The sequence below is a fragment of the Erithacus rubecula genome, assembly GCF_903797595.1.
Source record: "Erithacus rubecula genome assembly, chromosome: 3".
Lineage (NCBI taxonomy): Eukaryota > Metazoa > Chordata > Aves > Passeriformes > Muscicapidae > Erithacus > Erithacus rubecula.
The window spans coordinates 57121929-57134690 of NC_136689.1; the positions used below are offsets into that span (position 1 = coordinate 57121929).

Genomic DNA, 12762 nt, shown 5'->3' on the forward strand with positions numbered 1-12762 from the left:
TGGGTATGGAATTACACCAAGTTAACCAGATAACTTCTAGAGCCACCATGTCTGAAAAGAGCAGAAATTCATACTTTATTTTCATGTAAAAAATTTCAAATCCAAGTGAAGCAGTTCCTAAGATGATGTACCTTAAACAAGGAAGATGGTCAATCTCAGGTTAAAAGTGAAGAAGTTCTTCCTTTATGCCATGTGTAAATGACACTGTCAAGCCCCCACATGCTAGAGATTTTAAATCAGTACAATTGCCACCTTGATGAAAATTCTGCATCCTTCTAAGAAAAAAGGTAACATTTCTTTCTTCCCAAGTCATGTCAGGACATCCTAGGACCTTTCTCCTTACAGACTAATCCTAATCCCTATTATCTCACTCACCATTACTTGTCATATTTGCTGACATCCATGCATTCTCAGTGGTGGCAAAACTTCTTCCCTTGTCAGTCTCCTAATGAATGAAGGGGGTTTTTCTCTCTGAATAACCTCTATCATTATCTCCAGCATCCTACTTGGCCTCATAATGCGGTACCAAAAACAATTATCTATTTGTTTTTCATGTTCTATGGTTTATTCCTTTCCAGTTTATAGTTTTGATTGCCCATCTTAAGACTAATCAAGAGACTGAAGGCCTGTGAATATTTAGTATTTTTTTGGAAACCAGGCTCCTGCTTACAAAACAAACATCTTAAAAATAGTATCATTTAAAATCACCAGTCACTTCTGGTGGAATAGACAAGGAATAGAAATGGTTGCATGGGCAAAACAGTGGAAATTATTTTCTTTCCCCCTTGACTTGCCTCACATCTCAAGTTCTTAGTTCCTGCCTCAGGTTTTGATATTCTCATTGAAATTTGTGTAATATGAAGACGATTAACTGTTGTATTTCAGACTTGCAAGCAGCTCCCATTTTTTCTTTCTCTTAAGAAGATTTAAAGTTCCCACATTTTTTATGCCTGGGAAAAGTATCAAACCAAAAAAGGAGGGACACAAAGTAGAAAAGCTGTGAGATGTCTGCGACTCAAACAGGACTGGCAGGTAACAAGAAAGACTGTAGAGAAGCCTTTGCTTTTCATGTTTTCCATGAGTTGCTGGAGGGCTCTATCTGGTGTCTCCCTTCCAAAATTTCTCCCTCACTGCCAGTATATACTGGTATATACTGAATTCAGTTTGCCTGAAAGCACACAACCACAAGCAGCTGCCTGGTCATTCTCTTCACATGATCACCAAATGAGTCTCTCTCATGGAATTTGTGTCCCATCTTTAAAAATAAATACAACACAAATAAACGAAGTCTTGACTGTAGTCACCAGCCCTGAGCCACACTCAGATGTGACTGTGCTTGAGTCAACAGCTACAAGATCAGCAGGCTGCAATTTCAAAGAGGCTTCAGACACCCAGGTTACTCAGAGGAAGGTGCTGATGAATAGCTAGGGCAAAGACACGGCCAATCAAATGATCACAACACAAACAAGATGGTTTGCAGGAAGACTGAGGGAGATCTCTTGATGTCCCCAGGGTGATGCCAAGTGACTTGCTATGAGTGCAGGGTCAAAGCAGCACACTGTGTTTAGGGGCTGGCTGTGCCTGCACACAGAGCACTGGGTGGCACAGGGCCAGAGAGAAAACCCCAGGGACTTGGCTCAGGGCTCCTGCAAGACAGCTGCAAGCAGCCTTGGGTCTTTTCCCCAGGGGGCTGGGAGGTGGAAGCTGCAGAGAGCTGCATGGGTCCTGTAGTATGGCACAGCCTGGATGTTCCATTGCACTGTCCAGTGTGGCACAGGGTGGAGGGGTGAGGATTTTTGTTGGGCCTCAGGCAAAATGAAGTTTCCTCCATTTTCTTCCTCAATCTTCTGCCTCCAAAGGCATTTCCCAGGTCTGGCCAGAACATGTAAAGTTCTGCACTTTTGGACATCTCTGCTGCCATCCCCTGAGGTAGCTGCCTCTAGGTCAGGCTTTGCTGTAAGAAGCCTTTCCCTGCATTTCCAGCAGTGAACTCCATCACTCAGGGTGATGATATGTCTGAACTGGCAGAGTGAGTTACCTGCGTGTCAAGAAGAAAGACTCCTGTGCTGCCACGTACCAGATCAGTGGCTGTGGCTGGCTCTGCGTTACAGCTGAGCTATAACCTTGTTCTCCCTCCTCACCTGCCATCTCCAAGTAATTGCTTTTGGACAGATGGCAAGCTGGCAGCATGGCTATGTGACTGCAGCCTGGCTTTTTCCCACTCCTCCCAAATCTGCTTTGGGTTATACAAAGAGAGCTCATTTTTCTCCCCCCTGCTTCCCTTCCAGCACTACAAACCAGTTTACAGAGAAGTCAATTGTTTCAACAACTGGAGAACTGCTCAGGCTGAGGACTTCTTCCACCCATGTCCCAACATTTCAGTGGGCACAGCTGGACCAAAGCACAGAGGGACCTTGCTGTGGTTGTCCTTATCGGGGTAACATGACAATGCAAGTACAGTACGACAGCCCATCCTGGCCATTCCTGGTCAGGAGAAATCAAATCTCTTCTAATGCAAGCAGGGCCAGACTGACACCTGAGCTAGGCAGAAATGCACGGCATTTTGACTGTCTGGAATTGTTTCTTTCAGGCAGGTGTTCCCAAGATGGGTTGTTAAAAACATGATTTCTTTCAGTAGTTCCAGACATTCAGGTGCAAGATTCATAGTCGTCTTAAAAGGCTTACTTTCTTAAAATGCTATTAGGTTTTTTTTTTTTTTTTTTTTAAATAAGATCTGCCATGTGAGTTTCTTGGTTTTTTTTCTCTGAAGTCTGCACAAGTTAAGGGCATCTAAAACCTAGGCTGCTTGAGCAGCACATTTCTTCCTTCCACTTATTTCATAGAATCGTACTATTATAAAACATTTCAAGATTCTTAAATCTTGGCATCCTTCATTATAAAATCCAATTTCTGAGCAAATGTATGGATATCCTCATATGCCGCTTTCAACTCTCAACTCTCCATGTATTATAATATTAAAAATGATGTAAATGGACCTACCAGAATTAAAACTAGCCATGCACAGGTAGGAAGGTAATGTGAAGGCCTCCAGCTCGGATATTTTAAAAAATCAGATTAATAACTTAGTAACTTGAAATATTTTACTAGTTTCTCACATGAAGGTTATGCAAGAAACTGAAAGGCAACTATAAGCAAGGCAAAATCACTACAGCCACTGGGCAAAAGTTTCAAGGCCATTAACTTTTGTTTCCCTTCACCTTCTTCCTAGAATTTGATAAAATTGTATGTGCTCTGGTTTGTTGTATTTATTTTCAATCACAGATTGTCTACAATTGCTTTAATTGTATTTGGATAAGTGTAAGTATGTACTAGACCACATCTGTGTCACCTGTCCTGCTCATGACACCCATACAGAAGATTACCTTCTACAGCTGGGATAAACCCCATTCAGCTGGGATTGAGATAACCAACAGACATACTCAAGTGACTGTCATGGAAGAGTCAGTACCCTGATGGAGAAGGTACTCTGGGAAGCAGAAACTGTGGGAGGAAATGCCTATGTAGCAGTGTTCCTGCAGATGAATTTGGAATTCAATGGCAAGAGGAGGCAGCAACCAGCAATTTCACACAGGGGAAACAACAGCTCATCTTCCTCTACCAAGCACATGCACCATAGAGCTTTTCCCCAGGGGAGCATCTTGACTCAGAATTCCCAGATCTCTCCTTCAAATAGGCAATAGATAATTGCAATAAATACAAAACATATGTACATACACTTACCCCTTATAGGTCTGCTCATCCATTAAAAACCCCCAGCCTTCCAGCCAGGAATTAATTTTCAACAGACTTTTGAAGTAGTTATCTATAATTTGCTTCCACACAACGTGTGTTTACTTTACAAAATCAAATGCATGCTTAGAACTTAGAGCAAAACACAGAAAGCCCATGGAAAAAACTAGATGTGTATATTATAGAGAAACAATGGAAAGCAGCTCTACAAATAAGAATTACAATGGTCTATTTTGTGTACTGTTTGCTTAAAGCTACATGATCATTATAACCAAAGCTCTTTTTATTCATAGCAGTTTTGTCAAAAGCAGAGGAAATAAAGATAATTTACTGCCAGAAGAATAAAGCCAGGCACATAAATACTTATCATGCACCACAGCTATAGTACACAGTATCTCCTTAGAGCAGATGATGATCTTTTCATAGCTCAGTAATGTAAAAAGGCTAAAATCCAAAGCCAAAATTACTCAAGCCTGCTTTTTTGGAGTAATTTAGAAGTTTAATGTTGCTGATTACCATCTCACATTGAAAGCATGCTAGAGGAGACTACAATCAGGAAAAACCTCAGCTGCAGCTCTGCTAAAACCTGGTCAGGGATGAAAGAGGAAAGCAGAATTTGTCAACCCCACTGTAGAGTGCGCTCTCATTATTCTGCTCATGGCATCCAGTTTTCACCACTTCTGCAGTAAAATATTTTGATCAAAACTATGGCTTTGGTCGATGAAGTAGTGAACAGGTCTTTCAGTGCAATTGCCTGTTTGAGGTGGATTTTGCTGGCAATTGGCTGAGCAAATTCCCACTTGCAATAACAGCTGTGAACCCTGCTGAGGGCATCTGTTGGGTAGTTAATACTTGTTGGGAAGTATCTTGCTTTAAGTGTGTTTTGTTTACAAAAGAAATTCCTACGCTTTTTAACACAGTGCTAAAGACATTGTGCCTCCTGTTTATTTACATATAATGCTCGATCCGTGTTGTCTTTGTTCACTTGCACTGATTTTCCTCCCTACGGGGGGCTAACATATCGAAGGGCTTTTTTGATTGCCTTCAAGTTTCAATTGAGTTATAATAATAACAGCCTAGATACAGAAAGGTTATTCAACTAAGTATTATAAGAGATTGCTGACCCAAATTTTCCCTTTCTGGCCAGCAAAAATAAGGAGAACCTCCACTGAAGGTAAAACTGAAATGGATGTCAGCATGAGCAGGACCTAACAAGAACAGCTTCTGCATCAATGGCAAGAGCAGAAGAGCCTGATCTCCTGTGGCTGTCATTTTTAAAGGAGAACTGTCCATCCAGAGCCCACATACTCTGCAATAAATTCCTTTGCCCTGCAGGAGTTGTTGAAGACACATTAATAGCTCCGGGCATGTGAAGGGATGCAAGTGTGAAACAGATGCAAGCCTCTTTCAAATTATGTTGCCAGTATAAAACCCAGGAATACACATCTCTGCAGAAGCAGGAAAAGGGCTCACAATGGGGTATATGTTTACAGGCTGTCTCCAAAGCCTCTGAGGAAATCCATACTGTTTGTACAGTGAGCCAGGCTTCACTCACCAGCACTCATGAGGTTAACATGCAACCCCGGGTGGATCAGGCTCGAACAGCCCCAGCCTCCAGTGATGAAGGAATCCTCCAGCAAACCCTGTAAGAGAATATGAGGGGAAAACCTCTTTGCCTCCAGAAGCTGAGCCTCATAATGAACAGCTGTTTAACTGTGTAAGTGGCTATCAAAATTCCTGCTTAAATACCTCCAGAAATGCTGTCCAGTCCAAAGAGGTTCCCAACTGCAGAGCTCCCTCTTTCAGGTTTGTTATAAATGGAGACTGAAGAAAAGTTTCAGTTCTCACACTTGCAGACAGAGGGTAGGACATTTGTAATACAGGCTTCCCCAAGTGGAAGCTGCTCATCAAGACAACAAACACTTCCAGTGTATATATAAAGCAATAACATATTTTTTTGACAACACTTTGAAGGTTTAGGAAGAAAACAGGAGATACTACACACCTGAATTCTGATTGCATGAGTCAGCAAGCTCAGTTTGAACATATAAACACTGGTGTAAACACTCACATTCATGGACGAATACTACAGATTTAATGTTAAGTATGCAAGGATTTAATTTATCTTCCATTTTCAAACTAATATCTTACGTAGTAAAATGTTTTCCAGCAGTTACATGAACACATAATTTTGGAATAGCATCAGAAAAACCCAATATAATTACCAGTACTCTCCTTTTTTGGAGGATCTCTCCTTTCCCTCTGTTCTTCCATCAAACTCCATTGGAAATCTAGGTGTTCAGCTCATGTGCTTACTAAACATGGTCCACGTAATGTTATGTAAGTTATTTGGTGAAGATGTATTTCCTGGTCACACCTTGCTCCACCATTCTGTCCCAGTTCTGAAATTGTTTTTCATATTTTCTGAAATATGTTTTCAGAGAGACATGATTACCATTTCAGAAATACGTATCTGACATAAGAGCTCCCAAAAGTAAATTTATTAAATTTAATTTATTTATTTAATACCAAGTAAATCTAAGGTCCTTCTGGGTGTAACTTGCAGAGCCAAGGCCAAAATCTGTTTGTGTGAGCTGAACCTCAAAGCAACTTGAGTCAGACTTCCACAATCCTTTAAAACAAAGAGTGAGCTGAAACTGGATCTTTATATTGGAAGTACTAAGGAAGCAGGCACTTTAGGGAACTGACTCCACTTTTGAAAGGCTTATAGCTGTGTACAGAACCTATGCATTTGCTTTAATGCTGGGAATTAAAATAGTAATATTATTAGTTAATTAATAAACTTAAGTTCTAATTGAGTGGTTCTGGGTTTCTTTTCTAATTTTCTGCCTAATTTCACAGATGTGTGATGTACAGATGAAAGATTACCAACTCTAAGTTTTTCCTTATCTCCTAGATCTTATGCATATAGTTGTGAGCCTGCAATGTGTAAGACAAAAAGGTTTAAATAAAACTCCACCAACATTTCAGAACTGCACACCAATGACTTTTCTTAATTGTTTGAAAGTAATCACCACTTACTGGGGAAAACAAAAACTAAAGCAAATCACTGACAAAAACACCACAGAACCGAACTAAAAATGTAAATCAGGAGCATCCTGAGAAAACCACACCGAAAGCAGAAAGGCTCCTGCCAATATGCAAGAACAGTGACATCTTGTGGGGATTTACAGAAGTGAGTTCACAGAGGGACAGGGCAACCTAGACTGTGATGTTGGGTAATTAAAGGAAACTCTACTTCAGTAGTTTATTTAATACATGTACCACTAATATTTGGTAGAAATTAGGCTTTATTGCTTTTATAATGAGGAATGAAAATTAAAAAAAGCAGATAAATAGCTAGTTAGAAAAACTTTGAAAACAAAAATTAATGGAGTGGGGTGGAATCCAAATAGCTCTGCAGCCGTTTCCTCTGCTCTCCCAGGAAGTAGTTATAATTATCACTTAAATATTACTTATCCAAAGTAATAATGGCATGAGGGAAAAGAGACTAAATGAGGAATTATCTTGTAAAGGCATACAGTCAAACATAAAAATGACATCCATATTAAGTGGGTTTTAAAAACACACACATAAATATTTAATAAAGAAAGCATGAATAGTTATGCTATTCCTTCCCACTGATTAATAGACTACTCCAAATTCATTATATGTACTTCGTGAGAAAGCAAAGTTATACCACAATGGAAAATTAATATATCCTACTTGCCACTACAGTGTGCAGGATTTGGACCCTTCAGATTGCATCAGAGTATTTGAGTTTCTGGAACAAATCTTCAGATGCTATAAAGTGTCATAACTCAGCCAAGATACTCAACTCTGATAGCTTACAAGCAAAAATGTTTTGATTTTTTTTTTGACAAGTTTGCATCCAAACTAAGTTATAAAAACATAACATTTACAACTGGAAGATGATTGATTTTCCTTCCATGATGTTCATGTGTCCCTCTTATTTTCTTTTACCTGAGTAACCTAAGTAAACAGATTACAAGGCAATTTAAACATATTAGCTAATACAAGGTTTACTGGACTTCTCATATATAGAAATGTACTTTGACACTATTTGCAGTTGTACAAATACAAAATGAATAAGAACTTTAAAACATATTTACTGAGCAGCCATGTTCTGATATCTGTACAGATCAATAAGTGCTGTGGAATTATGTACAGAATTTATAATTTAATTTTTAAACAGCTTTTGTGCAACCCGGCTGTAATGTGCATTTAAAGAACTGCTGTCAACATCACACATCTGTAATTTACTGGTGCCAGAAATGGAGAGTACAAATAGGACAACAGCTCCTAAAATAATACTGTGCTATGCAGACATCAGTACATAATTCAAATAGTGCATATTAATCAATGCCTGATGAGGAATAATAGCTGCTAATACAGACACGGGCATTTACAGGTATTAGGATTGTTAGAGTAGGTATGGATGAATGACCTTTTCCATATATGAACACTAAAAGAAAGGGCTTGAATTAGGAAGTTATACAATAATTAAAGATGGAAATTTTATGTAATAAATAACAAAAAATTCAATTTAACTACCAGAAGATAAACATAGTTGGAAAAAATCCTTTACAGTTGGAAAAGATCCTTTACAGTAGCAATGAAACCATTCAGAAGCATTGTCAAATCAAAGGTAATTTGGTTTTATTTTATAATCATAAAATAAAAGAAAGAAAATCAACATGAAGAAAATTTAGTTTATCTCTGATAGTTGTTAGTGTACTTCTGTGTTATTGTATCTGTCAGATGTTTCCTCCTCTTTTTGTGCTCTATTCACGCTATCCCTTTTGATTTTTGTTTTAAGTTTCTTTAGTCCAACATGAATCCATAGACACTAAAGCACAGTGAATATGCAATCTGCAGACTGGTGCGAGTGAAAAACCATAAGAATATCATCACTTTTACGAGGTAAGCTTGGAGTAACTTGGAGGAGAGAACTTGCGCTTCAAGTACTTGAGAATGTAAAGTGGAAGACAGCTTACAACAGTGATTGCTGACACTTTCCACAGGAAGGTCACAGTTGTGATAAAGGCAACATCTGCAGAAACAAAAAGGGAAAATAAGTAATGGTAGCCAGTAACATGGAAACTGGAACTTCCATGGTGCAAAGTCAATAAAAGTCTCTTAATTGTTTGCTTATGCTATTGTCCAATTAAAAAAAAAAAAAAAAAGGGCAATAAAGCAACAGAAAGTTAACCTCAGTCTTTTGCTTTTGCCAATTATTTTTTTCAGACAGGAACTTCAGAGTTCCTTTATGGTCGTTACACTGTTTTGCAGGCTGAAGTAATTTTTAGAGGAAGCAAAGTTTAAAAGCAAGACTCTCTCATAATAAAAAATTAATTCAGCTTATTTTTCTACTAGTAAGAATGATTTTTACCCACTATAAGTTCCCCAACCAGAAATTTTGCTAGTTTGGATCTTTTATTCTGTATTGATTATTTTCTTACAACATTTACACGGAATGATTCTTAAAAATCATAGAGATTAAATTACAGCCCAAAAATTTCAAGGGAAAACAATGTAGTGATAATGCTACAAGACACATGGAAAAGCTAATTATTTATGACCAGAAATTAACAAGAATGTTGACACACTATGCTTGCCAATGAATTTTTTTTTACCCTATTTGTGATAATTAGGTCATACTTAATCATGATGGAAAGATCCCAGAACTCAGGGAACCCCAATATTTGTTTTCCCATTATTTCCAAATGCATATATTAAGAAATTTGCTACTCTTGAGTGAATTTTTAAAGATCGAAAAACAAAAAGCCAACCCAAAACTTCAAGAAAAGTTAAACTTCACCTACCTAAGAAAGCTCCAAAAGACACTCTGCCTATACCTGTTTCACAAAGAGGGAAAATGAAAGGATAGATTTACAGAAAATACAAAAGTTATGAAAAAAAAAACCAACAACAAACCAAACAGGTTAGCTACACAAGGAGGAAATGCAAAAGATGTTAGCATTAAGTGGATTAGTATTGCCTTTCACATGTCAATCAGATTATTTTAAGCAGCAATAAATCAAAACACTTTGAAAACAGATTTTATATATGGTCATGCTTTAAAATTGTGAATAGTTTGGCACTTTTCTTACATTTCACTTCAAGTGAAAAACACTTCAAGTTGTTTATACAACTTAATCATGTGAATGAAAATTCACTTCAGAAAATTCAATAAAGAAATGCTTTACTGCTCCAACTCTGCTCATTAAAAATACTTTGCATATTAAATTTCAGTGTATAAACTCGTTATGCAGCTTTAGCCTAAGCCTGCTTAGACAGACTGAAAGCCCATGTAACCTATCATAGACACCCTAAAAAGGCCACAGTGTGCAGTTAACTCAGAAACATAAAACAACTAATTTACTTTCATGAGTCAGAGCTGTAGAACATCATCAAATATTTTTTCCTTTCTAATTTGAGTGTCACGTCATCATATAATTTCTCTGGAAAGATATGATCCTTATAAGCAACATCCCTGAAATATGTTTAATTGCCAGTGAAGTCAAGCATTATTGGTCTGGACCATTTTTCCTGATCTGTGGAAGTTGTTCTGTTTCTTGAACTGCAAACCATCACTTAGGTTTATGCTACATCACATACACAAAAAAACTCCCTCCCTTCAGTTATAATGGGAAAGAATAAAGCATTAAGCAGAAGTGAGACTAAGAAAAAGGCATTTTCTCAGATTAACTGGTGAATAACATACAGTGAAATACATCTTTACAAAATCTCATGAAACTGCAGCCTTCTCAGTACTCTCACATACAAAAAATAGACAAGTTAAGTGGCTGGGTTGCAAGAAACCATGCAACCAGTAATGAATTCAGTTGCTTGGGCTTGCCCAGCAAATACACGAGCACAGAGAGGAAAACATTCCCCTTTATGGAAAAGTTTGCAAGAAACAAAGCTCCTGTGGTTTTTGCACCTTTGTGGACATCACCTAAAAGTGTTTTTCACAGAAGAACACCAGAAAAGATCAAAGGACTGGCTGTCCCCAGTAATGCAGACTTTCAAAGGTGAAGCTGCAAGTTCTGCTTTATGAGGTTCCTGGAAGTCTGGGCTCAAGTGCAAGCACCTACATCTGTTCTTGTTTGTTCCTTTAATTTGTAATCTGGCTGTTGAGATTAAAAAATCAACCCAATAATCTCTATTAATGTGTCTGTGCATCAGTTGAGAGAAAACAAAAGTGTGCTCTGGCAAACCTGAAATAAAGTGCAATACAGGAACCAAGTCCAGCAGAGTTGTTTCTTGACTAAAATTTGACTCCTGAGAAATCTGGGAAGTAACAGAACACCCGGGACAGGTAGTGATGCATTTACTGATTAAATAAATAATTACATATGCAAACACACTACCCTAGAACTGAAAACCTGGGAACTGAGACAGTGAAGAATTTTAAGATTTCTAGAAACTGCATGTAACACTTAATTCTGCTATGTGAAATGAATACGTGAAGAAGGGCAACTCCATACTCATCAGATCCTGAAAGGCAGAGAAGAAGGAGCTGGATTCTGCTCCTTGTGAGGCATAATTAAAGCTATTCTGTATATTTCCGTAAACTACATTTATAAGATCACACAAAGATACTTTACTTTTACTAAAGGATAAGCTGATCAAAGAAGAAATAGGTATTACTTTGATGCTCAGATTCCTGACTGCTAAGATTTGCAGTTAAAATGTGTTCATCTTGTTAACTATAAACAATCAGAACCTTAAGACACAGTATGGCATACCAAAACTTAAAGCAAACAAGGTTAATATAAGCTTACTATAATTATGAAGCAATGGTTCCTAGAGAAGATATCTTTCCTACTAAGCTGCTGCATCACTCCCTAACAATACTTCAGCAATTTTAGCCTTGTGAGTTAGATTTAATGAGGTCCACTTGGTCTGGTGTACAAAATAATGCACCAATTCAGCAAAAGATCCTGATTTTTTACAAATTCTATCAATTTTCAATAGTGCAAATCTCAAAGCCAATTCAAGGTATGCAACTGAGACTGTCACTATCAGACCAAGGATGGAAAAGGAATGAGTGGTTTGAGTAAAGTTTATAATCCAGATAAACCACACCAATAGGATAAAGACTGTTGAATTCTAGGAGAAAAGGGTAAGAGAATATTTTAACTCAACATTTATGAGGCCTAATTTGGACTCAGTTATATTTCTTATTAAAAAAGCTGCATTTCTTATTTGAAAAAAAAAAAAAAAAAGAAGAGAAAAACATTATTAAAAATACAAAACAGTTATTGGCTAAAATACTTCTACTCACCAAAGTATTCATTTAGAAATGCAAGAGAGGCCACATAGCAGCCAAGACTGAGGAATTCAGCCACCACCATTAACCAGTGCCACGTTCGTATGGTCAGTGCAACCATCAAGAGCTCAGTCAAGATCAGGGCAGTGAAGGAAATGGCAACGACGTGCACAAATTCGGATTCAAACAGCAGCAGGGCTCCATACATCAGAATACCACCTGGGAGGGTGGAGAGGTGCACAAGGTTGGCAACACACTCTGCAGTGAAATTTCACTGTACCAGTTTTTACAACTGCACATTTGATTGCTTGTTATGAACGTTTGTCCAGCGTTTTTTTTAACAAGATTGATCTTTCTAAAAGAAGGCTATTTACTTCATTCACTTTGTACATGTGAAATAAGCCAACCAAAGTAAAGCCATGCAGAAATAAAACTATTAGAAAATTAAACACCTTTTAGTGCAATATATCTGATGAACTGTTAATTAACCTTATTTTGTCAAATACTGCAAATAAATGAGATATTGTTGAAAGTGTAATTACTTTCAACTGATTACATAATTCAGATTTCTTCAACAGTACTTTTGTCATTCAATGAAAGAAAACTACTGTGTAAATACATGCAATGTGATAAGCACTCATTAAAATTTTTCTGGATTAGCATTTAATTAAAAGCATGTCCTTTTTTAGGCGACATGCACCAATAAAAATACC

At 37.6% G+C, this 12762-nt stretch overlaps 1 protein-coding gene across 4 annotated transcripts in view; it reads right to left on the reverse strand.

Annotated features, from left to right (window-relative positions):
- Positions 1-7043: 7043 nt before the first annotated feature.
- ATP9B (ATPase phospholipid transporting 9B (putative)) overlaps positions 7044-12762 on the reverse strand; it is a 149751-nt gene continuing 144032 nt past the window's right edge. For 3 of the 4 annotated variants that reach the window (XM_079300852.1, XM_079300855.1, XM_079300854.1), the window contains 3 exons: positions 12065-12268; positions 9597-9629; positions 7044-8824 (listed from right to left, as the gene is read on the reverse strand). In XM_079300852.1, the coding sequence (XP_079156978.1) occupies positions 8688-8824; positions 9597-9629; positions 12065-12268 (374 nt within the window). In that variant the 3' untranslated portion in view covers positions 7044-8687. The remainder of the gene's footprint in view (positions 8825-9596; positions 9630-12064; positions 12269-12762) is intronic. The other variant, XM_079300853.1, reaches the window with a different exon arrangement.